The sequence below is a fragment of the Pan troglodytes genome, chromosome 1 (assembly GCF_028858775.2).
Source record: "Pan troglodytes isolate AG18354 chromosome 1, NHGRI_mPanTro3-v2.0_pri, whole genome shotgun sequence".
Classification (NCBI taxonomy): domain Eukaryota; kingdom Metazoa; phylum Chordata; class Mammalia; order Primates; family Hominidae; genus Pan; species Pan troglodytes.
In genome coordinates this window covers 92,080,795-92,108,744 of record NC_072398.2, presented here as the reverse complement: position 1 = coordinate 92,108,744, position 27,950 = coordinate 92,080,795, and the positions used below count along the sequence as shown (strand labels likewise).

At 52.7% G+C, this 27,950-nt stretch overlaps 1 protein-coding gene across 2 annotated transcripts; it reads right to left on the bottom strand.

The window, feature by feature from the left end:
• Positions 1-769: 769 nt before the first annotated feature.
• On the bottom strand, positions 770-21,796 carry ETV3L (ETS variant transcription factor 3 like). 2 transcript variants are annotated; one of them, XM_063796588.1, is made up of 6 exons: positions 21,507-21,796; positions 8,188-8,278; positions 7,863-8,100; positions 7,428-7,617; positions 6,589-6,709; positions 770-1,850 (listed from the first exon to the last, which is right to left on the bottom strand). In XM_063796588.1, the coding sequence occupies exons 2-6, from the start codon at positions 8,243-8,245 to the stop codon at positions 1,372-1,374; spliced, it is 1,086 nt and encodes a 361-aa protein (XP_063652658.1). In that variant the 5' UTR covers positions 8,246-8,278; positions 21,507-21,796; the 3' UTR covers positions 770-1,371. The 2 variants fall into 2 exon arrangements, with proteins under 2 accessions (XP_063652658.1, XP_001167835.1); XM_001167835.6 differs by lacking the exon at positions 21,507-21,796 and having other exon boundaries at positions 8,188-8,301.
• Positions 21,797-27,950: the final 6,154 nt, after the last annotated feature.

The following is a 27,950-nucleotide window of genomic DNA, read 5'->3' as shown; positions in this document are numbered from 1 at the left end:
CTCTCCTTTCCCAGTTCCATGTGTGGCCCTGTGGCCATGCATATGCCACTAAGAAGGGCTGAGAGGCTGCAGAAGCACGTGCTCAGGGCGTCCCTGAGAGGGATGCACCAACTCCTGGGACTGAGGAACAGGGGCAAACATTGAGTAAAGGGGCCCTCTGTGCCACACGAGTCCATGCTCCATGTCATAGAAAGGGAGTGGGGACAAATCCTAGGCTTGTAATTGGCAGCCTATTGACAGTAGGGTGATGGGATCAACAGTCATGGCTCCTGGGGCACCCCTCTCTGTTGGCATGTCCTTGTTTGGGCAAAAGACCCTCTCTGTCACATGTCCCCTACTTCCCAGGCACCTGATGCCTCACTGCTGCTCTGCTTGGCATTCTTAGGGCCTGGGGTGTAGAGGAAAAGGGGCCCCTGACAGCATCCTCCTCCTCCTCCTCACCCAACCCTTCTGCTCCAAGGTGGTCCACAGGGATCTGAGGGCCGTTCTTTAAGGACCCCTGCTGTAGTCTGAAGTTCCTCCCTTGAGGCGGGTTTCCCACTGTGCCCAGGAAGCTCCTCATGCCCTGGCTTCCTTCCAGCCTTTTTGTCTGAGAGGAGATGCTGGCAGGAGGGAAGAGAGTGGCTGGTGGGATGTGTAGCTCCACTCCAGGCCTCAGGTCCTCCTCCAAACTCCTGCTCGGGCCTTTTCCCATCACACCAGTCCAGAACGCAGGAGGAGCACAGTGGGAGGATGGGGGTCCACTGCAGGGGGGGTGGTCAGCCAGAGGACAGTTTGCAAGGGCATTTTATTCATGGTCACAGTGGAGTATTACAGAGCAGAGAAGGCCAGTGTCTCCCTACCCCACCTGCCTGGGTCCTGGGGAAATGGAGAGAGGAGGAAGTGCCTGCATGGGACAGGGGTTTCCAGGGTCTTAGAAATCAGAGGGATGGGAGAGAAGTTGCATGGAGGGGTGAGAAAGGGACTGGAGACCTTAGCCTGGAATAGGGAGATGGGCCCCAGACAAGACTCAGGGAACACAACCACCCCTGTCCTCTCCCCAGGCTAGACCCTTAATTTTCCCCATGTGGGCAGGATGGAAATTATAGAAACTTTCTTCTCGTCTCCCTGAAGAAAAGTTGAGATTAGGAATGTCTCCTTAGTCTGCTTAGCAATATGGTGAAAGAGGAGGGGCACCCTGTCTTGGTTTTTCCCATTTCCACATTCACACCTTCCCTGCAATGCTCCCCACCTTGGGTCCAACTCCACCCCTTCAAATCCTGCAATTTCAGCCCATGTCCAGCCAGGGGAAGGGGCTAACCCAGAGGTGGTGGGCAAGAGGAGAGATGGACTTTGGAGGACTCCTCCCCAACTTCCCACCTTCCTCTCCAGTTAAGGAGGATCCAAGGGCCACACTGCTTTGAGGTTCTCCAGTTTGGGGGAAGTAAGGCTTTCCTCCCCAGTTTTGAGTCTGCAGGTCTCTGGGCAGAAGACCTCCCTGGGATCCAGGCATCCCTTTGCCTCCATCATGGGAGCAGGCTTTACTTCCAGCCCCTCGGGCCTGAGGGACAAGAGCCAAAGCCTCTCACCCGCACCCTGTCCCAGCCCTGCCAAGAGAGGAAGCCCTGGAAAATGCCAGGCCCCTGGGAGGCTCCTAGGTCCTGGGAGCAGGATGTCTGGCTTAAAAGCCCCTGGGAGCTGCTGCTCTGACAGGAGAGGAGGCAAGAAGGGCCCCGAGAGACAGGTCCAGTTGGAGGGCAGAGGGGGCGGGAGGGGAGGAGTGAAGGAGGCAACACCAGGCAGCTCGCCTTGGACGCTCCCCAAATGGCAGCAAAGGCCCAGCCGGCAGGGGCCTGGGGCAGAGCCAAGTCCTAGAGAAAGAAAGAGAGAAAGGGTCAAGGGAGCCCAACCTCTTGCAGATGCTCCTTGCTCCTCCCATTTCCCAGCCCTTCTTGTTTCTTGCTTGGAAGTCTCTTCCTCGCCCCACTGCCCTTCCTTTTCTTTCTGTCTTATTTTTTTGAGAGAGAGTCTCTCTCTGTCACCCAGGCTGCAGTGTAGGCTTGAACCCCACCTGGGTTCAAACGATCCTCCCACCTCAGCTTGCTGAGTAGCTGGGACTACAGGTGCGTGTGCCACCATGCCTGGCTAATTTTTGTGTTTTTTGTATAGATTGAGTCTCGCCATGTTGCCAGGCTTGCCCTTCCTTTTATGCTTTTCTTTTCTTTTTTCTTTTTTTTCTTTTCTTTTTTTTTTTAAACAGAGTCTTGCTCTGTAGCCCAGGCTGGAGTGCAGTGGCGTGATCTTGGCTCACTGCAATCTCCGCCTCCCGGGTTTAAGCAATTTTCCTGTCTCAGCCTCTCGAGTAGCTGAGACTACATGTGCATGCCACCACATCCGGCTAATTTTTGTATTTTTTTGTAGAGACAGGGTTTCACCATATTGGTCAGGCTGGTCTCGAACTCCTGACCTCAGGTGATCCACCTGCCTTGGCGTCCCAAAGTGCTGGGATTACAAGCATGAGCCACTGCGCACAGCCCCTTTTCTGCTTTTCTTTAGGCCTCATCATAAATTTCACTCTTTGGAGAAGACTTCTGAGACTCCTAGCCTAGGCGAGAGTGCCTGCTGCCTGCTCTCATCCCTCCATGAACCTCTCCTCCAAGGGCACTCGGCTGAGTTAGGGTCATGTAGTCATTTGTGTGCTTTTTATTTAATGTCTGTGAGCCCAACTCTTTGGGGGCAGGGGCTGTAGTTGTTTTATTTTCCCTTGAATCTACCCAGTCTGGACATAATCAGTGCTCAAGAAAAATGTGTCCAGTGAATAAGGGAAGGATATTCTCTGCTATATCTCAATGGATCCATTCTTCACTCCCTGCCCCTGCAGCAAGGGCCTCCAGTCTAGCCGGGCAAAGAACTGGTTGTGTGGCCTTGGCCTTGTCATTTAAATTTGCAGTCCTCTGTTTCTTCATCCATAAAATCCCCTCTCCTAGCTTGGATTAAGCTGTGTCGTGGGTAAGAAGAGGCCCTGCAGAGTGCATGACGGGAGGCCCAGGGCAGGTATGGGGAGCCCCAGCCTCCTTCTTCTCTGTCTCACTCTGGTCCATAACTTTCCACCTCCAAAAAGGCTTCCTTCTTCCTGCTCCTTCTAATCCTGCCTCTTTCCCTCGCCAACCCTGCCAGGGCCCTACGATAGGGCCTCCCAGCTGGGGGCCTTGGAGATGACTATATAGAACTTCACATCACTTTCTGTATTTCGAAAAGCCTAACTGCAATTCCACATTTTTCTTAGCAAGATCACATCATTTAACTAAAAGAACAAGCATCAACCCAACTTAGTCACATTGGTTGGGCTATAGTGAATAAAAACTGGAAAAACAGGCCAGGTGTGGTGGCTCACGCCTGTAATCCCAGCCCTTTGGGAGGCCGAGGCGAGCGGATCACCTAAGATCAGGAGTTCGAGACCAGCCTGACCAATGTGATGAAACCCCGTCTCTACTAAAAATACAAAAATTAGCCGGGCGTGGTGGCACGCATCTGTAATCCCAGCTACTCGAGAGGCTGAGACAGGAGAATTGCTTGAACCCGGGAGGCGGAGGTTGCGGTGAGCCAAGATCACACCATTGCACTCCAGCCTGGGCAACAAAAGTGAAACTCTGTCTCAAAAAAAAAAAAAAAAAAACCTGGAAAAACAAATTAGTTATTACTTAATATGTCCAGTGTATTTGATAAGAAGAATATTTCTGAAGTCAGATCTATGTAGGGAGAAAACAGTGACAGTGATCCTCTAGAAGAACAAGTGTGGAGGCCCCTATCAGAGCACCCTCTCTCTGGGTCATTGTCCTTTTCCTTGGGTCCTTAGATGAGGTGGAGACTGCTGTTGCACGGGAAGGCTGTGTCCCTCGGGGCTCCTGAGGGCATGTGGAAGAGAGATTTTTATTTCTAAGAGTCCTCCTCTCATTCTCCCACAGGTTCCCAACCTTTCCCAGCACTGGCCCTGCAGCTCCCTGCCTCTGGCTCAATAGACCTGGCACTCCCGGAAGCAGCTTCCTTTCTTGGCACCAAATGCTCTGAGTGAGGGTGGAGGTGAGGGGCTGGCACAGGCTTCTGGAATCTCAATCTAGAAGTGGGGCCTGTGGCTGCTTCCAATCTTCTGGTGACCTATACCTGCTTAGCATCCCTTAGGGCCAAAGCATAGGCAGGGCATGTGTGTTTGCCTGCAGAGGGGAGGGAGGTGCAAAATAGCCCACTCCAAGTGGGGCTTGGGAGGGAACACTTTTTTCTTTCTTTCTTTCTTTCTTTCTTTTTTTTTTTCTAACACTATCCACCTGGAGAGGGAACACTTTTTTCTTTCCCTTATAGTTTCCTAAAGAGAGAAGCTCTCTGCCCAAGGCATTCCCAGAGCTGGGACGGGGTGGGTGGGGGTGGAGAAACAGGGAGGACTGTTCAGGTGCTATTTAGCTCCAGGCTGCCAGACCAGGCCCAGCGAGTCCCAGCAGGCCCTGGAGCACCCCACACCCATGGCCTCAGCTGCACTCCCAGGGGTGCAGAGCTTGGGCCCCCAGCAGCTCAGGGGTGGGGTGAAGGCCATGGATCCTTCTTCCATGAAATTGGCTGGAGTAGAGGGGCAATTCTTTGACCTCTGCACAAGAGCCTTGGTTTGGCCGAGTGTCTCTGTGATCTTTTTCACAGAAAATCTGATACTGTCAGTTCCCAGCTCACAGCCTCTGTAAGAGCTGATGTCTGCCTCCATTTCCACCTCTTCTCCCACTCATTGGCCATGTGTTTCTGCACTGGCCTTCTCCCAGTCTCTCTGTTCCAGGGCCATTGCACGCACTATTCTCTCGCTCGCCCTCTGTTCCAGGGCCATTGCACACACTATTCTCTCGCTCGCCATGCTCTCTCTACTCCCTCTGAGCTAAGCTGACACTCACGTACACTTTGGGTGTCATCTCAAGTGTCACTTTGTCAAGGAAGTCTTCCCTGATGCCCTCGGCACCCTGCACTTCTCCTCTGCAGCAGTTAGCACAGTTATAATCACTTATCGATCATTAGTTGAATATCTGCACCCCCCTTGCCTATAAGTCCTATAAAGGCAGTGTTGCTCACATTGGCTTCCTAGCCCCTAGGACAGTGCCTGGCAAATTAAACAGGAGGTCATTAAGCATCTGTTGAAAGAAGAAATGAATGAGTGAGTGAATGAGTGAATGAACCCTATATTCCCAATCTCTCTCCAGCTGAGCCTCCTTCTTCATCCCATGGCCCTTGTCTTGGTTACCGCCCCATCATCTCCTGCCTAGATTATCTTCAAAAGCCTCCCAACTCCAGTCTTATGCTTCCTCCAACCCAAACTCTACACGCACACAGTCATCTTTATAAAATGAAAGTCTGGCCAGGCGCGGTGGCTCACGCCTGTAATCCCAGCACTTTGGAAGGCCGAGGCAGGCGGATCACCTGAGGTCAGGAGTTCAAGACAAGCCTGACCAACATGGAGAAACCTGGTCTCTACTAAAAATACAAAATTAGCCAAGGTGGTGGCGCATGCCTGTAATCCCAGTTACTTGGGAGGCTGAGGCATGAGAATCGCTTGAACCCAGGAGACGGAGGTTGCAGTGAGCCAAGATTGTGCCATTGCACTCCAGCCTGGGCAGCAAGAGCAAAACGCCATCTCAAAAAATAATAAAATAAAGTAAAATAAAATGAAAGTCTGACCATGGATCTCCCTCCCAGTCCCTCCTGCCCACAGGAGAAAGTCCTGCTCCCTTAGCATGGCTTGTGAGGCCTCTGTGGCCTGACACCTGTTTGCCTTGCCAGCCCTGTCTCTCATCCGTCCTGCTTGTTCCCACCCCATCACAAGACTTGCTCTCCAACAGCAAACTACCAGCTGTTCTCCAGATTTGCTACACTTGTTCACAGCTTTTTGCTTTATAAATGCTATTTCTGACTGGGTATGGTGTCTCACACCTGTAATCCCAGCACTTTGGGAGGCTGAGGCGGCTGGATCACCTGAGGTCAGGAGTTCGAGACCAGCCTGGCCAACATGGTGAAACCCCGTCTCTACTAAAAATACAAAAATTAGCTGGGCGTGGTGGTGCATGTCTGTAGTCCCAGCTACTCAGGAGGCTGAGGCGTGAGAATCACTTGAACCCGGGAGGCAGAGGCTGCAGTGAGCTGAGATCCTGCCACTGTGTTCCAGCCTGGGCAACAGTGAGACTCCGTCTCAAAAAAAAAAAAAAAAAGAATAAATAAATGCTATTCCCTCTGCTTAGGCATCTTTTCCCACCTCCTTCACCTGCCCCAGTGTTGTGTCCTCTGGGAAGCCCCAGTTCCTTCTCTGGGCCTGAATGTACAGCACCTAGTGCTTACCTGAATGCCAGCAGCAGTCGCTGGCAGTAATCCCATCTCTGCTCCCCACTAGGTTCTGAGCCTCTTGAGCCTTTCATCTCTGAACCCCCGCACTTAGTAAATAGCTGGTGTTCAATAAATGTTGGTCGAATGAATGAATGAGTTACATAGTATCCCTTGTCTCATGCCCCCTCAGCCATGTACTCAGCCAGGAGGGCCCTCCCTCCTCTGGCTAAGATCCCCTGGGCCCTCCCAGCCTTGAGCACTCACGGTAGACGCTGCTGCTGCTCCCCTTCTTATCCCCAGAGGCCTCTGGTGGCCCTCGGGGGGTCTGCTGTCCTGTCAGCTGCTCCATCATGGCCTGATGGGCAAATAGCATGCTGTGCAGGAGCTGAGGGGTGAGAGGGTAGGTGTGAGGTGTGATGGGCTCTCCTTGGCATGTATCCTCCAGTACACTCTGGTACTGTTAGCCAGTTGCTAAAACAATGAAATACTCTCATACCGATTTTTTTTTTTTTGAGTTGGAGTCTTGCTCTGTCACCCAGGCTGGAGTGCAGTGGCGCCATCCTGGCTCACTGCAACCTCTGCCTCCTGGGTTCAAGCGATTCTCCTGCCTCAGCCTCCCTAGTAGCTGGGATTACAGACATGTGCCACCATGCCCAGCTACTTTTATATTTTTATTGGAGATGGGGTTTTGCCACGTTGTCCAGGCTGGTCTCGAACTCCTGACCTCAAATGATCCGTCCACCTTGTCCTCCCAAAGTGCTGGGATTACAGGCATGAGCCACCACACCTGGCCTCTCATACCCATTGTTAAAAGCCCACTGCCACGGCTGCCTACAGTCTCAGATGCCGTGGGCCCTTCCCTCTGATCCACCCCTAAAGGAGTGGCGCCTAGGACAGAAGGAGCCACCCTTTCTCACAGGTGGGTCCTGTACCACCTGGATTGTTAATACCCCTGCCTCTGGGGCACTCAGGGTCTAGGATGCAGGAGGAGAAGAAAACTGGAGGCTGATGGGCCCCAGAGGCAAAGAGGAGGGTGGGGAGCCTCCTGGGCAGAGGGGCAGGACCTGGTGGAGCCCTGAGACAGGGGCCACCTCCGCTCTTACCTCACTCTGCACACCCACGGGCACCAGCGCTGGCCGACACAGGGCAGGGGCCCCCAGCAGCAAGTGGGGGGATGGCGGCGCCCGCACTTCCCACAAAGGATAGTTGACTACGATGAGCTTGCTGAAGTTGAACTTGTATGTGAACCTTTTGCCTTTGGTCTTATGCAGGATCCTCTTATTGTAGTAATATCTGGAGAATTCGAAGTTGAGAATAGAGTTGGCCCAGCAGTCAGAGAATAGAGTCAGGGACCCAGTCACATTCTCCTCCCTAGCCGGGCTGACCCTAAGCTGTTCCCCGAGAACCACTAGGCTGCTCACCACAGGCCAGGACACTTCCCAAGCCTTGGAGGGGTGGGAATCAGCAGGGGTGCCAGAAACCACGGCCCTTTTCCTTGAAATCCCCCCTCTTTGGCCATGTCAGCCGCCTCCTCTCACCTGAGGGCCCGGCTCAGCTTGTCATAATTCATCTGTGGTTTGCATTTCCTGCGGCCCCAGAGGCGGGCCACCTCATCTGGATCCTTGATGACAAATTCCCCGTACTCTCCCTGCTGCCAGGCGATGACATGGCGGAACTCTTCCTTCTGCAGCAGCTCCAGGATGAAGTGCCACAGCTGGATCTGCCGGGAGCCTGGGGACGACTCGGCTTTGTAGGCCCAGTCAGGGAAGGCCAACCCTGGGTGGAGAGGGGAGAGTGAGGGCTCTGGAGGCCCTGCCCTAGGCCACCGTTGGAATAGGGGGTAGGCCCGGCCAAGAAGCTCACCTGAGATCCAGTTGCCGGAGTTGGCTGGGATGCCCTCAGCCAAGCAGCTGCAGTGCATGGTCCACTCCGGCGAGATGGGCTGTGTCTGGGCCTTGGGGAAATGGTCACCACTTAAGAGGAAGGGAAGGAAGGAGGCAGAGGGGAGGACAGTGAAAGAGGAAGGAAAAATGGAGGGAAAGAAGGAAGGAAGGGAGAGGGTCAGGAAAGAAAGAGAGAAAAGGGAAGGGACAAGAGGTTGCCAGTGAAGGGGAGAAAAGGGAACCAGAGGCAGCAAGCTTCCCCATACCCAGACAGGGCCCAGCCTCCTCTGGGGACCTCCCCGCTGCCCAGGGCTGACTCGGACTCAGGGCTTCCAGCTGAGCTACTTATATAGATGGAGAGAAGTGCAAAGGGTCCTATATCCTGCCCCTGCTGGGGGATTTAGATAGAGAATGAGATCTCTTCTTAGGGCTTAACAGGATTGGAGTTTTTCCCAAGAGGAGACAAAAGGAAATGTAATTAATCATGGGCTCATTCTAAATCTTGAGTGGGAAGGAGGTGGCATATACACATACCTGTGCCTTTACAGTATTTCTTTTTTTTCTTTCTTTCTTTCTTTCTTTTTTTATTTTTTTTGAGACAGAGTCTCGCCCTGTCACCCAGGCTGGAGTGCAATGGGGTGATCTCGGCTCACTGCAACCTCCGCCTCCTAGATTCAAGCAATTCTCCTGCCTCAGCCTCCCGAGTAGCTGGGATTACAGGTGCATGCCATCACGCCCAGCTATTTTTTTTTATTTTTTATTTTTAGTAGAGATGGGGTTTCACCATGTTGGCCAGGCTGGTCTCGAACTCCTGACCTCCTGATCCGCCCACCTCGGCCTCCCAAAGTGCTGGGATTACAAGTGTGAGCCACTGCACCTGGCTGCCTTTACTGTATTTCAAACAATTTCACATTTGAGAAGAGCAGGAATTTGGTTTTTTTGTTTGTTTGTTTTTTTGAGATGGAGTCTCGCTCTGTCACCCAGGCTGGAGTGTAGTGGTGAGATCTCGGCTCACTGCAACCTCTGCCTCCCAGGTTCAAGCGATTCTTCTGCCTCAGCCTCCTGAGTAGATGGGATTACATGTGCCCACCACCATGCCCAGCGTATTTTTGTATTTTTAGTAGAGACAGGGTTTCGCCCTGTTGGCTAGGTTGGTCTCGAACTCCTGACCAACCTAGGTGATCCGCCTGCCTCCGCCTCCCAAAGTGCTAGGATTACAGGTGTGAGCCACTATGCCCAGACGAGCAGGAATTTTTATGGGCTTTTTTTTGCCAGTCCCAAGGGCATGGCACAAAATAGGTGTTCAATAAATGATTGCTGATCGAATGAATGAACGGTAATGGACTTTTAGATAGTGTCTTCTTTGTTGAACATCTGTATCCCGCTCAGAGTGTCAGCTCCGAGATCAGCAACCCTAGCTGTCTTGTTCTCCTCTGCTGGCTCCCCAGATCCCATCGTAGCACAGGACCTCGTACTCAAAGGTGCTTTATAGATATTTGTTGAATTGGTGAACCATGGACAGGAACCGGGAATCTTGTGGTTCTCCGCTGAGAAGGGTGGGGAGTTTATGGAATGAGCCCTAGTGAGATAGACTTGCCTGATATAGGAAAAGAGAAAAAAATGTCTAAGCTCTAAAGCCTTCTGGATGGAACAGAAAGCCTTCTGGATGGTGCAAAATGCTGGTTTCCACTATAACTAATGGAAGATGAAACAATATGCAAAGGGACTGGGAGAGGCTGCCTTGGGGATGCAGCACATGGGACCTGCTCCTGGTGGGCCAGGGCATTGGGAGGTTCCTGGGTGCTTAGGACTGCCTGTGAACAGGGTTACGTGACCCGGGCCTGGCTCTCCATCTCTGGTGGAGTTAGTGTGCAGTAGTCTCAGTGAGAACTTATTAGGCTGTGAGGTCTGGAGGGCATGTGAGGATTTGTCTGGAGTTGCTTCCTCATTTTCCAGAGGAGGCTCAGACAGGGAAAATGACTTGACCAGAGACAGATGGTGAGTTAGCTGCCCTGCCCCCTGACTCCTAATCCATAGCACTTTCTCATATACTGAGTTGCCTGAAGACTTAAAAAAAAAAAAAAAATCTATGTTGGTGATTTTCAGACTCTAATGCGAATAGGAATGATCTGAAGGTCTCTTTAAAATACAGATTCTGATTCAGTGGGATTTGGGGGACCTAAGACTCTGTACTTCTATTATTTATTTATTTATTTATTTTTTGAGACAGAGTCTTACTCTGTCACCCAGGCTGGAGTGCAGTGGCATGATCTCAGCTCACTGCAACCTCCAGGTACAGGCAATTCTCCCACCTCAGCCTCCCAAGTAGCTAGGACTACAGGCACCCATCACTATGACTGGCTAATTTTTGTATTTTTAGTAGGAATGGGGTTTCATTATGTTGGCCAGGCTGGTCTCAAACTCCTGACCTTAAGTGATCTGCCCGCCTTGGCCTCCCAAAGTACTGGGATTACAGGCGTGAGCCACCGCGCCCAACCAAGACTCTGCACTTCTTTTTTTTTTTTTTTTTTTTGAGACACAGTCTTGCTCTTTTGCCCAGGCGGGAGTGCAGTGGTGCAATCTCAGCTCACTGCAAGCTCCGCCTCCCGGGTTCACACCATTCTCCTGCCTCAGCCTCCCAAGTAGCCGGGACTACAGGCACCCGCCACCACACCTGGCTAATTTTTTGTATTTTTAGTAGAGACGGGGTTTCACTGTGTTAGCCAGGATGGTCTCGATCTCCTGACCTCGTGATCCGCCTGCCTCGGCCTCCCAAAGTGCTGGGATTACAGGCGTGAGCCACCGCGCCCAGCTGACTCTGCACTTCTAACAAGCTCCTAGGTGATGCTGCTGCTGCCGGTCCGCAGACCGTACTTTGAGCAGTGAGAACCCATAGAACCCATGGGATGCAGCAAAAAGAGGCTGTGGATGTCAGAAAGTCAGGGAACCCTAGACACTTCAGGTTATAAGAATCCTGGCACCTCCCACTCCTGGCACCAAATCATCTGGTCTCTCGCTCTCCCTTTCCCAGGGAATGCTCAGTGCCAGGGATGTAAACTGACAGACAGGCAGTTAGGGGTGGGAGCTTGGAGGCACACATTCTGGCCTGAACTGAGAGTGTCTCTGGAAATTAAGGTGAATAGGGCAGTGAGTAGATCCAAGCTCACCTGGAATCTGCATGAATAGGTTATCCTACTCATCCCTCTGTCTCTAAACTGGCAGCTGACATTCTGGAGTCTTCTCTCCTTTCCTCCCCTGAAGCAGATGCCCCCACTCCTCTTCCAACCTCCTTTCCTTCCCTGTCTAATTGGAAATTCCTCCTCAGTCAAACCTCAATCTGATCAGGATCTCTTCTGCTTCACCTTAGGAAAATGGGCTGGGAAATGGGGCAGGGTGCAGAGGTGAGTTTTGAGAGATTCCAAGGTACGACTGTTCTCTGGAGGAAGCTAATAGAATTTCCTATGGCTCCCCCTGGCACCTGCTGAGTCTGATGGTGTTTTCTGGTCTGAAGGATGTGAATGAAACCTTAGGGTAGATTTAGGATCTGGCAAGAAGAGAATAATAAACCCCACCACTGACCAGACACTCAGTGTGCTCTGCACTACTTTAAGCGATTGAAATAGACATATACCGAAACCTCACAGGAGGTAGCAGAGGGGTTGCATAACTTCCCTAAGGCCATACAGCTCTTAAATAAAAGAGGGGAAAGCAAGACCTTGAGTCAAGATTTATAGTGTTCGGCCATCTAGGTAGGCTCCCAACACCCCCTCCCCTACTCCCCCAAAAGAAAAAAAAACTCAAAATACAAAACCAAAGTGGCATGAGTAGGCAAGGTCAAGTCTCCAAGCTTCCTGATGCCAGCAGCCTCCTCCCCAGCCTCTCTCGTGTCTGTGAGAGTCCCTGGTGGATCCTTAAGTCTCTGAGGAGCTTGCCAGTTCTGGGTGTGGAAATCCTTGCTGCTGACAAGTCCTGCCAAACGCCTTCCCTCCATCCTTCCTTTTCTACATGAGCCTCTGAGCTGACTGGGGAACACTCAGAAAACACCAGGTCTCAGTTCTGCCTTCATGTCCAAGAGCTGTTCTTGGCACTTAACCTTAACTCCATATGCTTCACTTTAATCCACGCTCTGGTGGTGATGCTCCCAAGGCTGGGGGAGGTAGTCCCATTCCGTCCCCACCCCGCCCCTATCTTCCAGGCTCCCACTCCTCCCCTCTTGTGCTGTGGGCTAGACACACAAAGCTTGGGGAAGCTCTAACCATGGGTTCTGCACAGCCCTTGATTCCCCAAGACCCCCCATGGCAAGATCTTAGAGGAGAATGAGTATTGAAAACCATAAATCAAAAAGGATCATAACCCAATCTCAAATGATCAAAGTGGCTTCTCTTAAGCACTTTGTGTTTCTTGAAGGGTTGTAGCAGCCAGCAATTAGTATTGTCATCACACCATCATTCTGATTACTAATAATATGATTAACCTCCTTGGCCAGTGTAAATGTTCATTACAACACATGTATGTTTTAGGTCATTACTTAATAAAAGCAATACAGATGCTGAAGATAACAATAGAGAGTAAGCCTTAAGCTAGGGCTTGGAGCCAAAGGAAATGTCCAAAGCACAGGTCACCTTTTGAAGATTTTAGTTAATATGAATTGAGCCCCTATCATACTCCCAGTATTGGGTTTAACATGTTTTCCTATGTTACTTCATTGACTCTTCACAATAACCCTTCGAGATGGGCATTATCTGTTTTGTATGCTAAGGAAATTGAGGCTCAAGATTAAGAGACTTGCATAATATCCTGGCCAAGTGGTGGAGCTGGATGGGAACAGGTCTGTCTGACTTCAGGCTCCAAGCTGTAATCAGTCAATCAGGGCAGAAAAGTTGAGGATGAAACTTCAGAGCAGAGAGGTGAGGCTGACAGGAGGCGCTGGGCCCTGAAGGAAGCACTTCTAGTCTAAACCCTCCATGTGGGCTCTTTGCTAGAAAAATTATCCACAGAGTCCCCAGAAAGCCAGAGGACAGCCAGCCAAATGGGCAGAGAGCAATACAGAAAGGATGAGAAAGACAAGAACCTACACAATCTTGTAGGTTCAGAGTCAGAGTGTTCAAGACCATTGCCGCATGTATACAAAGTGGAAAGTTGCATCGAAAGTCCCTTTGTTGTTGGGGCCTTTTAAGGGGCTGAAGTGGATTGACTGCATAATCAGATTGATTGGACAAACCAAGTGTTTTCAGTGACTGCTTGATTGATTCAGTGGGAAAATGGGACTGTGTGTAAATACAAAGGCAGCGGGAAGAGATGGGCCATGTGAGTCAGCGAGAAAGAGAGTGAATCAGAGAGTATCAGAAAGAGAAAGAGTGATGCAGAAATCAAAAGCTGTGGACACAGGTGAGGTCCAGAATATGGCCCAGGGGATGGAAAGATCAGAGTGGAGAAACCAGCTTAGAGGGGCGACAGTGCAGGGAGAAACCCCTTGGAGACATTGCATTGGTGACCTCCAGGGGGTATTTTGTGCTTGTTAGCCCTGAACAAACTCATCCCCCACCCCTACACCAAATCCCCAATCTGATTAGAAGCTTCTGGTCTCTCCTCCTGATCTCAGCCCCAAGTGGAGAGTGGTTAGTCCTGAGACCTGCTTTAATGCTATTAGTTAAAGCTGCTTAGGTAGGAGAGCAAGAGGGGCTGGGGGCCTGGGAGGGTCAAAGCCAGTCGCCTTTTTCCTTGGAGAATTTGGGGGAAGGAGAGGGCTAGATACCCTTCCTTCATGTCCCCTTAACTTCTCTTTCCTTCTCCCCTGACCAAGGGATATGCTGGCAGTGACCCCAAGGGCATCTTTTCTCTCCCTGCCCAGGCAATAGAGAGGACCCTTTTTGATGCTGGGTGCTGGGAATCAGCCAGACGAACCCTGTCTCCCTCCTGCAGCCTCAGCTCTTCCTTCTATCTCCACAGCTGGGAGAGCCTCCCCGAGTGGGGTCCAGCAGCAGTCCTGCTTCTCCTTCTCTTTCCTCAGTCCTCAACGCCCCTCCAGGCTCCCTCTCGACTGCTGTCACTGCCCAGTCCCCTCATACAGCCTCAGATCTCTGCCCAGCCCCTCCTCTTAGTCCCCCTGTCCCTTGCAGATGCCTCCAACTCTTGTCTCTTGGGTCCCTGGGGGCCGTGGGATTTAAAAGTTTTGTGTAACTCCGTGGAGCAGAAATCCAAACCCAGACACTCCCATCCCCTGCCCCTCAGACCTGTCACGATGGGCAGCTGAAGGTCGGGGGAAGGTCATCCCCTCACACACCTTCAGGGACCCAGGGGCTTGGGAAGGGACGAGGGTGTCTGGAGACCAGCTTCCAGCTCCGCACCCATCCTTCTGCCTGTCAGGCCCCTGCCGGTCTCCACTTCTCTCTGTTTGACCGGTTTATCTTTCTTCACCTCATTTGCTCCTTCACTGTTGTCTCCTCTTCCCTCCCACTTTAATTCTTTTTCCTTCTTTCCACTTCCCACCCAGCAACCTTCTCTTGGCCTTTCTTACCCACCATTATTGATTTTGCCATATATTTTTCCACTCTTGTCTCTCTTCTCCCCTGTCCTCTCCTCTGCCAGTTTCTCTTGGTCTCTCCATTTCTGCCTTTACTTCCTGTGTCTGCCGATCCTATGGCCTCTCTTTGTTGCCCTACCTATCCTGCCCCTTGGAATGCCCATTTCCCTCCTCTGGAGTGTTGCCTGTCTCAACACTTCTTTCGCAGCCTGGTGCTCTCTGTTTTGCTGTCTCTGTCACTGTCTCCTGTTGTTGCTTTCTGTTTCCTTGTCTGTCTTTCCTCTCTTGCCCCCCATCTCTCATCCATGCTTTGGAGAAGGAAACTGACCACAGGCCTCCCAGCTTCCCTGCCCTGCCCTTACAGCACCACCACCCCACTCCCCTACTTCCTCCTCAGATCCCCCCTGCGCCCCTTGACCTTCCCCTAGTGGCAACCTCATTCCCATCAGCTGTGCCTGGGGGAGCCCCCTGCCTGGACACCCCCTGATCCTTCCCTTTGTCCCCCCAACACAGAGACAAGAAATCCCCTCCAGCAGGCGATGACGTGGCAGAGGAGCAGGTCAGAGGCAGAGGAAGTGAAAGCTCCTAGCAAACAGCTGAGCTGGATGAGCTGGCAGGGCCAGCATGGGGCTGAGTAACTGGGACCAGGACAGCAGCGTGAGAAGCAGGCCTCTGAGGCCATTCTCCCCAGCTGGGGGCCTCTGATACCTTCTGACTCAATCCCCAACCCTCAACCCTCATGTCCACTTCCAGCCTCAACCCCAACCCCAATCTTAACAAGAACCTTCAACTTCCACTAAGCCCAAAGCCTCATTGAAGGCTGCATCCATGCACCCTGGTCCCTGTGCCCACTGGAGCCCCACTGCCCTTGGGCAGGACCAGAAAGGGGCTCGGAGGTGGCGAGACAGCAGCACCACTCTCCCCAGCCCTTCTCCTCTTGTCTCCACTGGGAAGGAGTTGGTGAGATGAGCAGCACTTCTCTCTGCCACGGGAGCATCATCTCCGTGTCTCTCCAGCCTCACAAGCCTGGATCTGCCCTCACCATCACAGGGGCTGTTGTGATAAGCAGGAGACCCACGTTCTCAGACTTTAGGCTTCTTCTAGTTCCTTGAAAAGGATCCCAAGAGTCTGAGGAAGGGAGGGAGGTAGGAGTGGGGCAGAATCCTCTCATCCCATCAGAGGTTTCAATTCAGAACACCCCAGCCCGGATCAGGTGGGAGCACAATCCTGGTGGCCCTCTGCCCACCCCTGCTCCTTCCCGTCCTCATGCTATGAGGTCCACACCCTCACCTGCCTCCCTCTGCCCAGTAGTAGCCACCAGCTGATTGTCAATCCTCACCCACTGATCTTCAACCTCAGCCACACGGATGACAGCAGAGAGCTCCCTGAGACACAGAACCCTGGGGCAGGGAGATAGCTGAGACCAGCATTCGGTCAGCCCCAGGATCCAACTTGATCCATTCATCCCAAGAGTTGTATCTGCCAATAGCTGACCCCAGCTGTGCCCCATCTTGGGGGAGGAGAGCCTATTGGTAGGCTGGACCTGCTGTCATTATGACGTCCTTCTGCAGGTGCCAGGGTTCTCTCTGGCCTAAGTGCCCAACACCTGGCTCTGTGGCTGTCCCATACCTAGACGGAAGAGCCCTGCCACCTCCCACGCAGCTTCAGTGTGACCCTTGGGTTCCCCTCTCCACCCGGTGCCTAGCTCTCCTTATGTCTCCCCTTCCTAATTGCCCCACGATCGGCTCCACCATTGAGGTGGTGGACAGAGAAGGGCTCGTCCCTGCTGGCTGGTCCCAGCTGCAGACCTGCCATCGGAGTCCCTTACCTTGGAGCAGCAGCCAGGTCCCCGTGCTCCTCCGACTGGCTCCCTCTGGCGCTCTCCTCGCCCAGCAACGACCCCCTCCTCGCTCATCACACGCGTTAGGGTTACTTAAAATGAGAGCGGGATCTCCAAGCTCCCAGGGGAGCCGATGTGGTTTTCAGACAATAGCATTAACCCTTCGGGGGCTAGCAACACCACGGCCTTGAGCCCCTTCCCTTGCACCCCCACCTCTTTGGGGGTGAGGTGGGAGGGAGTATCTCTCACTGGGTCCTTTGCATCCAGAGCCTGCCTCTGGGGAAGATCAGACCTAAAACATCTGACCCACCGGGAGACGAGGGAGAGGGCTACCCCTTCTTTAACGCCAGGAAAAGGGACGCTGACCTATTGGGAAGGCCTTCTGCTGTCCACCCTTCCTACTTTGTCAGCCCTTCTTTTATGCAGACTTCTGTGGAGATGGAGTCCAGACCTGCAGAAGAAACACCCTTCCCAACCTCTGATTCTTAACACCATCTCACTCCTTGTTTTCTCCTCTGAGCCCCAGACCATGCTCTGCTCACCATGGTAGTGCTGGATCTTTGCAATTTGTAACTTTTCTTCGTAGTCTCCAGTAAAATGATACTAATCATTTACCTAATCTCTTTTCCCTAAGGATTTTAAAGCAGTGATTATGTCTGTTTCCTCTTAGAGTTGTAGAAAATGATTTTTCCTTTTTTAAAAAAATTAATGTGACTTGAAGTTAGACAGCAGGAAGAACTTCCAACTAAGGGATAAACCAGGCAGGAGAAAGTGATGACGGGGGCATCAGAGAGCCTGCTAAGGAAATATTAGAAACAAGAGAAGGGGTAGGAATCCAGAATGTCCTGGGAGGGGATAGAGGACATGGGTAACTGACCTCAGGAAAGGCTTTTCCAGGGAAGCTGGAGGAGGGAGGATACTGAAGACCAGGGCCTCTGTCGTTAAAGTCCTGGGGATCAAATGACCCTGGAGCCTGTCGGCCCTGTGTCCAATCTCCCCAATCACCATCGGGGAGAAGACTGATGGATGTCATTGGGGGAATCAATATGATTTTCTTTTTTTTCCCCCTGACTCTGAGATACCAAGTTTCCCCCTACCCTCCACTCTCCTCATTACACAGCCCCTCCCAACCCTGAGCTGATCGAGATGGGAATGGAGGGCCATGGAATTAAATTCTGGGGGTTGTTTTCTGGCTAAATCAACCGAAGCTAACATGATGGAAAGGTGAGAGAGAGGCTGATTGATGGAGGAGACAGGAGCTGGGGGCCATGGAGAGAGGGTCCTGGTCAGGGAGAGCCAGGGAGGACTGGGCTCCAGGCCCACTAGGGCAAAGAGGAAAGGGGCTACAGGGAGGAATGGCACAGAACACTGTTCCATGGAGTTGGATGGGTGGGTGGGGGTGATATTAGCAAGGACGAGACAGACTTGATCTCCATAAAGGACAGAGATCTATGGCAAGAAAGACTGAAGTTAGAGCCAAGATGCGGTAACCTGGGCGTTTCTCGTAGGTGTCATTGGTACTTCCTCATCTGGAAAGCTTATCCTGCCCCTTGCTCACCTCCACCCCATCCTCTCTTCTTCACTGAAGAGTTTCAGGATCATTTGAGTTAGCTGCAGAAGATGCCAAGGCCAAGGAGGACTCCATTAGGAAGAATGGCTCTGCCCCTCCTCTTCAGGAAGGCCCTGCCAAAGAGGTGGTCAGAGCAGAACCGAAGTGGGGGAACAGGAGCCTAGACCCAGGCACTGGACTCCCGGGATCATTTGGACCTCCTCTTGCCTCTATAGGCTTTCCTAGGGGGTAATATCTGAGAGACCTCCAGACAAGGAGGCTCCAAGCTATTGTGGGGGTCCCACTTCCTGCGACCATCCCAGCTCCCAGCAAAGTCTCTCATAAGGCTATCTTCAAGTCCTTTTTTTTTTTTTTTTTGTAGAGATGGGGTCTCAAACTTCTGGCCTCAAGTGATCCCCCTGCCTTCAGCCCTCCAAATAGCTAAGATTACAGGTGTGCGCCACCACCCCCGGCCTCAGGAGCTGCTTCTGAGTGGGGTTTTCACTCTTCTCTTCTGCTGCTCCTTCCACTGTCCCTACCTGCTTCCTCTCATCTTCTAGAGCTGGATAAAGACAGTTCTCCCTGCCTGCTCCCTACTTTCTGTCCAACTCACACTTCAGTGGTTGGCCTTTGTAGACTAGGCTGGGCATGGACGCTAGGCGCTTGGCTCAGACCTTGGCTGCTAGAATGGCAAGCTGAGCCTCCTCTGCTTCATCCTCTAAATATAAGCAGATGGCTTAGCTCCCTAGCTGTGGGTGGAGGAAATGGCAAATGGCCGTGGGTGGAGGATCTCCTGACCCAACCAAGACCGTTCTAGATTATGAAGCTTTCTGCGTGCATCCTAGTGTGTAGCACAGTGCCTGGATATGGGGGCCGCTCCGTCATGACTGGGAAGTGAATAAACCAAAAAGTACCTCATGCTTCAATCAGCACCCCACGCTCTAGCCAGCCCAATTGCCTGGACTCACAATAGGCAGCCTCGACACATTTTATTTTATTTTTTTGAGGTGGGGTCTCACTCTGTTACCCAGGCTGGAGTGCGGTGGTGCAATCTCAGCTCACTGCTACGTTCGCCTCCTGGGCTTAAGTGATCCTCCTATCTCAGCGTCCCAAGTAGCTGGGACTACAGGCATACACCACCATGCCCAGCTAATTTTTGTATTTTTGGTAGAGATGGGTTTTACCATGTTGCCCAGGCTGGTCTCAAACTCCTGAGCTGAAGTGATCTGCCTGCCTTGGCCTCCCAAAGTGCTGGAATTACAGGCATGAGCCCCCATCTTCATTTCCATTAACTGTCCAGCTCCCTAAACTCCCTGACAGGGTGAACAATAGTGGGGTTAGACCAAATGGGTGGGGGTGGAGCTGTCTCTGTCTGGGGACAGGAACCTGGCAGGAGGCAGCCCTTCTTGCTTTGGTGCTTAGAGCTGGCTCTGGGTGTCTGTCAGCATCCACTTGGGCTGAGGGAGGCCAGGGAGGGAATGGGAACAGCTCCTCTCCTCAGCTCTCCTCCCAGCCCCTAGAGATTAATGGCACGAACTCAGGCGGGAAGGGTCCTCTCATAGGAGGAAGCCAAAGGATATGCTATTTGAGCTTCAAGTAGACTTTTCCTGTTCTAGTTAGTGACGCTTTTTTCATACTTGAGTAACAACCAGCACAAGTGACTAAATTCAGAGTCTATTGACTTTGTATCAAGACCTCACCACCCCGAGTGGGTTCTCTCAGGCCTCACTGAGCCTTTGTAACCATCTGACATTAAAATGGGCAGCACCAGAGGACACAGGGATGGGATCAGACCTTGGGGAGTGTTTCTCAAGGAGCTGCACAGGGTGGAGGGGTGGCGATGACAAGATGGTGCCATTGCCTTCCTGAGGAATAGGAAGAAGCCAGGAAAACAGGCTCATCTCTTCTCCTCCACTGGCTCCTTGCCCTTCAGCCAGGGATCTGGCCTGGGGTCATGGCAGCCAGTGGAGTAAAGTTCAGGGGGCCTGGCTGATTCCAGGAAGGTCTGTCTGGCCAGTCCAATCGTGTCGGAAGAAGAATACCCACTCATAAGCACTCCTTGCCGGCTGTTGGAGAAAGAGGGCTCATTCTCTGCCATCCTGATGGGGCCCAATGCACCCCCATTAGAGGGGCAGAGGCCAAAGGCAGGGGCCAAAGTGGTGACTGAGACTGAACTCAGAGGGAGGGGAGGGAACAGGGGCGCTCCTGCAGGGAGGGACAAGGCCCCAGGTGGCCAGAAAGGGGACAGGAAAGGAGGTGCCAGGTAAGCACTGGGAAGGAGGAAGAAATCTGATTTAAGGAGACAAAGAAGAAGGAAAGGGGGAAGATTAGAAGGAAGTGATGAGGCTGAGGGAAGAGGAGAGGGACCAGAGAGGGCAGGAGGAGGCCTGGCTGAGGCAGCCCTGGAATGCTGCATCCGGAGGGACGCAAGGACTGGGGAGGGCAGGGGAGGAGGCGGTGTGTGAGTGTGCGGAGCCGGTGGCTGCGGTGTCGGTGGAGACTCTTCATGTCCCATTAGCGGCAATGGAAGGTGACATGTGGAGATCGATACCAATCGAGGCAACAGACTCCCAGTAATAAACCCATTTCACTCACACTTCTCCACCCCCGCCAGCCCGACCCCGCGAGAGGGAGTGAGAGCTTCCCACCCCTGACCCGAACTCCAGAGAGGCTGTGCTCAGAACCGTCCCCAGCCCTGGCACTGGGCAGGGTGGGGGTTCTTGCTACCTGGCCCTGTGAGTCCCAGGCCCAGTTCTTCCTTCTTTCTAGGGGTGAGGAGGAGCTAGGGCCACCTCCCAAACCCTGGGGCTATTTCCAAGGCAGAACAGGGAAAAGCTCTGGAATTTGTTGATCAGCTCACCCTGTGGGTGCAGGTGAAGGCTTCTTTGTACTCCTGGGTCTATAGAAAGACGTCTCTCCATGTGTGCCTCCGTGTGGGAGTCTGAATGCGTGTCTTTCTGTCTCTGTTAGCAGGTGTGCGTCTGTGTGTCTCAGGATTTGTGTGTTCTGTGGCTGGCTGTCTCTGTAACCACGTATTTTTGTGCGTAGGTGTTTGTGTCAGTTTTTGTGTTTCCAGTGCGTGTTGGTGGGCTGTGTGTGCCTGTGTCCATGCACACCTATCTCTGAGAAGGTGGGTGTGTGAACCTGGGCTTGCTGTGTGTGAATCTGAGTGTGTGAGCCCATGTTTCTGGGGGTGTCTGCTCTGGGTGCATGGGCTGTGCTTTGTTTCAGAGACTGTGTGGGGGTGTCTATCTCTGTGTGTGTGGTGGGGGTTGTGACTGTCTTTGTCCCCTGTACTTGTGGGAAAATGCTGCTGGCCTCTCAGTACTGGCACCAAAACCCTGCCCCAACCTGGCCCCTTGAGCTGGACCTCAGACAATGTCCTACCTTCCAGGTGGGGTGCTCCGCTGTCCTGCTTTGCCTGGGGCTGACAGGTTCCCCAGATGCAGTACTTTCAGTGCTAAAACTGGAACAGTCCCAGAAAAACAGGGCAATTGTTCCCCCTCCTTCCAGGCATAGACGTGAGAAGGCCAAAGTGAATGGCAGTGCGGGTATCAGGGAAGGAAGGATGGCAGACTAGTAGGGTGAGGAGAGTCGAAGGAGTAGATGGAAAGGTTGAGATATTTGAATGGAGGAGGAACGAGGAAAAAAAAGGCTGTGAGAGCAGCAGGAGGAATGATAGTTAGATCAAAGGGGGAACTTCCCCAGGGCACAGAGGGGAACTCTGGAAACTAACACAGGAAGGAAAAGAGATGGGCTGTCCCCCGCCCTGCAAAACTCCAGAGGGAAGTCGTGCTGGGCTCTGCAGGGCACAGCAGCAGACAGGGTGCTTGCCTGCGTGTGGCTGCTCACGGCTTATGCCTGCCTGCCTGTGGCTGGTGGGGTGCACCCAGACAGAGCACCTGTGGGGCTCCCACCCTCTTGCACACCCCACGCTGCTCTCTTTGTCTCCTCACTGGATGGGGATGAGAGCACGGCTCAGAGATGGGACTCCCTCAGTGCACAGTGTGAGGGTGTCTGGCTTTGTGTCCTTCCCTCTCTCTGCTTGGTGGGCCACCTTCCTCAAAGACGACAGACTGGGCCCTGGATGGCCCTGGGTGATGGGCATGGAGGTCAGGAGGCTTTGGGGAGGGAGAGCTTGTTTATGGTCTCCCAGAGTCTCTGAACTCCAACAGGAGGGTTGGAGCCTTCTCCGTCATGTTTACCATGGAATTCCCAATCCCATCTCAGTGCCTGGCACATAATGGCCCCTCAGGAAATGTGTCTTGACTAAACTCATAGCTTTGCCCCTGCTCCTGAGTGCTTTAGCCATCCTCTTCTCCGGGAGTGAATGACAAAGGGGCCCTTTTAGTTCTCTGGCTGTGCCTTCTCTCAGCCACATCCCTCTAATCCTTCCTGCTCCTGTCTTCCCTGGGGTCTCCTGCACTGGGCCTCACAGGTGAGCACCTGCAACTCTCATTCCTGCAGAAGCCTCTGGAAAGTCAGACACAAGCTGGCTCCAGCGGAGGGGCCTCCAGCCTCTGCTGTCCCTTGCTGTTTTGTCTCAAGGCAGCGTCTTTCAAATTGCCCTGCCACTGCCCTTTGGAGCCTTTGAGGAGTTTGAGGGGTTGTCATAGCCATGAAGATTTAAACTTTGGAGGTCACACAAGGTTTTAAACATCTGTTTTATAAACTGAGTTCTCAGTAGAAGTTTTGAAGACAGAGCTCCAGTACTAAAAATCTGTGCAGCCTGGCCTGCTCCTGACATTTGCAGGCGTCTGTGCGGGAGTGGAAACAACACTGCTCCCGCTCAGGAGGATGTGCCTAGGGCAGAGGCTCGAGCAGTCCTGGATGGGGCTCCCGTCATTTGGACAGGGAATTGGAGGGTGCCAGAGACCCAGAGTGTGTGCTAGAAGGAGGAACGTGGCTCCACGTGGGCCTGTCCCCTTGGCCTTGAAGAGCTTCACCTGGGCTGGGGCACTGGCTGCCCTGGTCTCAGTGTGGTATCCTTTGAGAATGGCAATTTCAGTATGCACTCACTCTCTGCCTCTCTGTGCCGCTGGTCTGTGAGCTGGTCCAGGGCTGCGTTCTGGAAGACGGTGAGAGAACTGAATCTTGTCCAGGATCCCACACTGTTGACTCTCCCTTGGAGCCCTCCCCTTTTATCTTTTGTGTAGTGCTCTTGGCTGGTCCTCAGATGGAGTCTTGTCTCTTCCCTCAGTCTGGGGGCTTCAGGGAGACAGGAGCTATTGCTTCTCAGATGACGAGCTTCCTGGAGGAACTGCATCTCCTTCTTTGGATTGGGGGGTGCCTGGAGGAGGGGCTGAGTCCCCTTCCCTAGTCCTCCTTCCTCCAGGTGGAGGCCAGGTGTGTGGCCTGAGCACTAGGGGTTGGGGGCTCTTGGAGAATGGTAAGGGATGGGAGAGTGAGGGAGCTGGGTGGGAAGGACACATGCCCAGGGCTGCAGACAGGCAGAACCCAACAGGCATGGTGCTTAGTTCCAGGGGCCCCGAAAGAGCAGCAAGAGGGATGGATGCTCTTCACGCTTCGTGAGGGCTGGCCAACAGCCAGGCATGGGAGCTGGGGTGCAGGATTGGGGCATGGTGAGAAGAGGCTCTAGGCCTCTCGGGTTTGGGGTCACCCCTGGATTCTATTTCCCTTGTTCTTTTCCGGACCTCTGAGAAGCTGGGATGGGCAGACATTTCCACTATCTGGAGCCAGGAAGGATTTCTTGGAAGAGGATAACTCAGGGGCTCAGAGGGGAGGCAGGTCTCTCCCTCCCTCCCACCCTTTTCCCCTTCCCCAAACACCAACCCAGGGCAGGCTAACCAAACTTTATATATATTCTGAGATAAGGAGCCCTGTGTCAGGTTGATAGGAAAAAACAAGAGAGAGAGAAGGGGAAGCCAGGAGAATGCAGAGCTCAAATGAGAACCGAGATAAAGCAATTACCTGATCAATACAGGTGAAATTGAGTAATCTAGCAGATCAATACCATGGGCAGGAGGCTGGGGGGTGGGTGCTCCCTGCTCTCAGCCCTCCTCCCCTGCCCACCCCGGCTGCTGTCCCTCCTCCACTTGCTCCATCCCCCTCCTTTGGGAATTCATCTCTAGATCTGCCTTCCACCTCAGCCTCTGCACTTCCATCCCCCAAGGTCCCTCCTGCTTCTCCCAGCCCCCAACCTATGCTCAGACTGCCACCCCTACTCAACTCCCGCCTCAACTCCCCTCACTCACGTCCCTCTTCTTCCTTCCCAAACTGATCCTACTCTCTCAACAGCCCCACTGAATTGATGACCCCCGCCACTCCATCCCCCAACACACACACTGGGCCTGCAGCTCAAGCCAGCTGGAGAGCCAGCTGCCCACATCTGTGTCCTGGGCAAAGGTGTTGGGAGGTGATCTCACTCCCTACACCAGGAAAAGAACTAGGTTTGCAGGGACCAAGTCTTCCCCTATCAGCCAGACCTGACTGGAGAGACAGATGCACCTCTTATTTCACCCTGTTATTGGTAATACAACCTATCACACCATTTATGAAGCGTTGATGACATGCTAGGCATGGACTGAGCTGGGCTGTGGGGGCGGGGAGCTGGGAGGAGGCCCCTGGTTCCTGCTGATGCAAAGGCGACAGTCCCCACAGTGAAGGGCACTTGTCCATCTGGGGACTGCTGGTGTTTAGAAGGGGATCTTGGGGCTGCGGCTTTTTCAGAAGGGGACTGGGGTAGAAGGACAACTTCCCCAATATTGTGGGAACACCTGAGTTCCTGCTGGCCGAAGTGAGTACCAAAAATTCTTTGGCAACCAGAAAAGTGACAGCTTGCTCGGAGATGAAAAGCAAGGCTTTGTCATGTGGAAAGAGCACGAAGTAGGATCACAGCCCCCGATTTACTCCTGTCCTCTGTCACTGCTGGAGTAGAGTCACAGCCCCGATTTACTCCTGTCCTCTGTCACTGCTGGAGTAGAATCACAGCCCCGATTTACTCCTGTCCTCTGTCACTGCTGGAGTAGAATCACAGCCCCGATTTACTCCTGTCCTCTGTCGCTGCTAGACTGGAAGCTCCTGGCTGGTCAGGAGTGTGTTGATTTGACTTTATGAGTACAGAACTGGGCCTGGCATCCAGCAGGCACTCGGAAACGTTGGATGAATGAATGAACGACTATCGTCACCTGGCCGCAGTCTGCCTTGTATTTCAGTTCATTATATTGGCTTGCTTGGCCCCAGGGAGCAGGGACCTCCTATGTCTCCCAGCCACAGCCTGGCATCCAGCAGCCCTTCAGCAAATGTTTGTTTCATGTAATGAATGACTGCCTGAACATATGTATGGGTCTCCGTCTCTGGGCCTTGAGGTTGTTCCAGGGGAGCTCAAACCGGCAATGATTCCACAAAGTTCCTTAGATAAATCAAGGGCCTCTTTAAAGCAGCTCATTCCCCGACCCCTCCTTCCAGCTGTCTGTATCATCGCTGAGAGGCAGAGAGGTATTTGAGAAAAGACATGAACTTTGGAGTCAGAGACACTGGGTGAGTCCTGGCTGGGTTACTCACTAGCTGTGTTGATCTTGGGCAATTCACTTAACCTCATTGACCTTTGTTTTCCTCATCGGAAAATGGGCATAATAATAGTACTCTCCACAGAAGGTGATTTTGTGGATCAAGTTAGTTAACACAAGTTAAGTGACAAGAACATATAGATGTTCATGAGGGTAGGAGGAGTTGGTTAGCAGAGAGGCAACATTTTTCAACATGTGCAGATGAAGACTTTTTCCAGCTGGGCTACAAGTGGGAGAATAAAAACAAACTTTCCAATACCTGTTTTATTCTGAAGATAGATTGATGCCTACATACCTCAGTTTCCCCTTCACTTCCTTCCAGTTAGTTACGGAGGGGGCAAAAGTGATGCAAAGAAGACACTTAAATTCCAGAACACTCACTAGATTGACCGCCCTCCCTGCCATCATCTGTTTGTGCTGCTCTTTGAGGGAACCTGGGAAAAAACAGAAGGCAGGCTTAATGACTCTCTGTAACAGAGGGTCCCTCCCCTGCAGCCAGAATCTGGTGCTGACCTCTGCCCCCTGGAGAGAGGGGTCCTTCCATCCTCCTCTCCCTGGTGATACCCTGCAGGACTCCAGGTGAGAGGCCAGTGGCTTCCCCGCTCACTGGCCCTTAGCTCTTTGGGACCCAGGTTGTAAGGCTTGGACTGTCTCCTAGACCAGGCTTTGGGCTGAAGGTGGGATGGAGTCGACAACCTGATAGAACTGAGACAAGCTAGAAAGGTCTGCTGCTGCCGGGTCCCAGACTTTCACTTCCTGTTTTGGCTGCCTCTGCAGGGCTTATGGCCCACTCTCCATTGTCTCTAGACCAGATCCCAGATACTAGAGCCAGGGGTCTGGAGACAGTGAGGCGAACCCCCTCACTCCCAATTCCGCCCCACTTCTGTATCAACCCGGGCCCAGCCTCCACTGTCAGTCATGGGGGAGTCAGGTGGGCTGACCTGCATTCTGGGAAGGCTTTCTCCTTCCTTTTTCAGTCCCCCTGGAGCCTGTTTGACCAGAGCTGAAGGGCCCCTCCCCTGGGCCTGCTCACAGGTGCTTGTTCCCCCTCCTGCTGTGTTCTTGCCAGGGTCTCAACACTCCAGGCTGGGACACGTGGCCTGATACCTGGAGAAACACTTAAGGTTGGGCCTTCCCCCTCCTCTTCCTATTCTGCATGTCTGATTCTTAGACGCTGCTTAGAACTGTCTTCACCCTCGCCTTAGAGATACAAGGCAATGGGGAAAGTATGTGATCTGGAGTCAGGAGACCTCAGTTTGAATCATTAGGATAAGCCACCTGCTCCGGGCCTCACTTGTCTCATCTGTCAGACAGGGATGGTGGTACCAAAAAAAGCCAATGTGAAGGCACAAAGCCGCAGAGGGTAAAATAACCATGATGATGGGATGGGACCTCACTTAAACATTGTGGTCACTTCACTAAATGCTTTATGTGCATCATTTAATCCTTGAAACAGCCCTAAAACATAGGGAAACTGAGGCACGGAGAGGTTCTATAGCCCACCTGAGGCCTCACAGGCAGTAAGTGGCAGGGGTGGGACTATGGGATTCGAGCCAGTTCTAGAGCCTCTCTGTTCTCCAGGGAGGCAGCACAGCCAGCCCGGGAGAGGAGAGGCACAGGGACACGTGGGAAACAGCAGGCCTCCTTGGGGTTTCCTGCTGTCCTCCTGCTCATCCTCTTTCTTTTTCTTTTTTTTGAGGGTGGGAACAAGAGGTGGGTGAGTGAAGTTGGAATTCATGAGTCTGCCTGAATCCTAGGGAGGGGGCGGAAAGGGAAAGCCCAGGTGGGGCTCTTCAGGATTATAGGTGTCTTGGAAACTGGGAGGCCAGGGGAGCACCTTAGTGGAGGGTTCTCTATAATTTCAGTTCATTTTTCTCTTGCACATTCTGCTTGAGTAGATCAATACCCCACAAATATATCCTGTGTGTATCCTGAGGGGAGGCAGGATTGAAGGAAGGTGGGAGGGAGTACAGTTGCAGATAGACGGGAGGAGAGAGACTGAAGATAGAGGAGAGGCGGGGAGCCATGGTAGACCCAGGGGCCAGGAGGGTGGAAGAAGGCTGTGATCGAACAGGGGCCTCAAGGCACAGCTCCTTGGGCAGGCGGCCCCTATACTGGGGCTGGGAGCTTGACACTATACCCATGTCACTCTCCCCTCATCCCTTTGCCCATCCTTATTCCAAACCTGCATCTTCTATTCCAACAGTCACACCTCCTTCGTATGTCTCTTGTTATTCACTTGTTAAACATTTATCAAGCATCCTCGGGCTCCAAGCAGTGTGCTAGGCACTGGAGAAAGGCC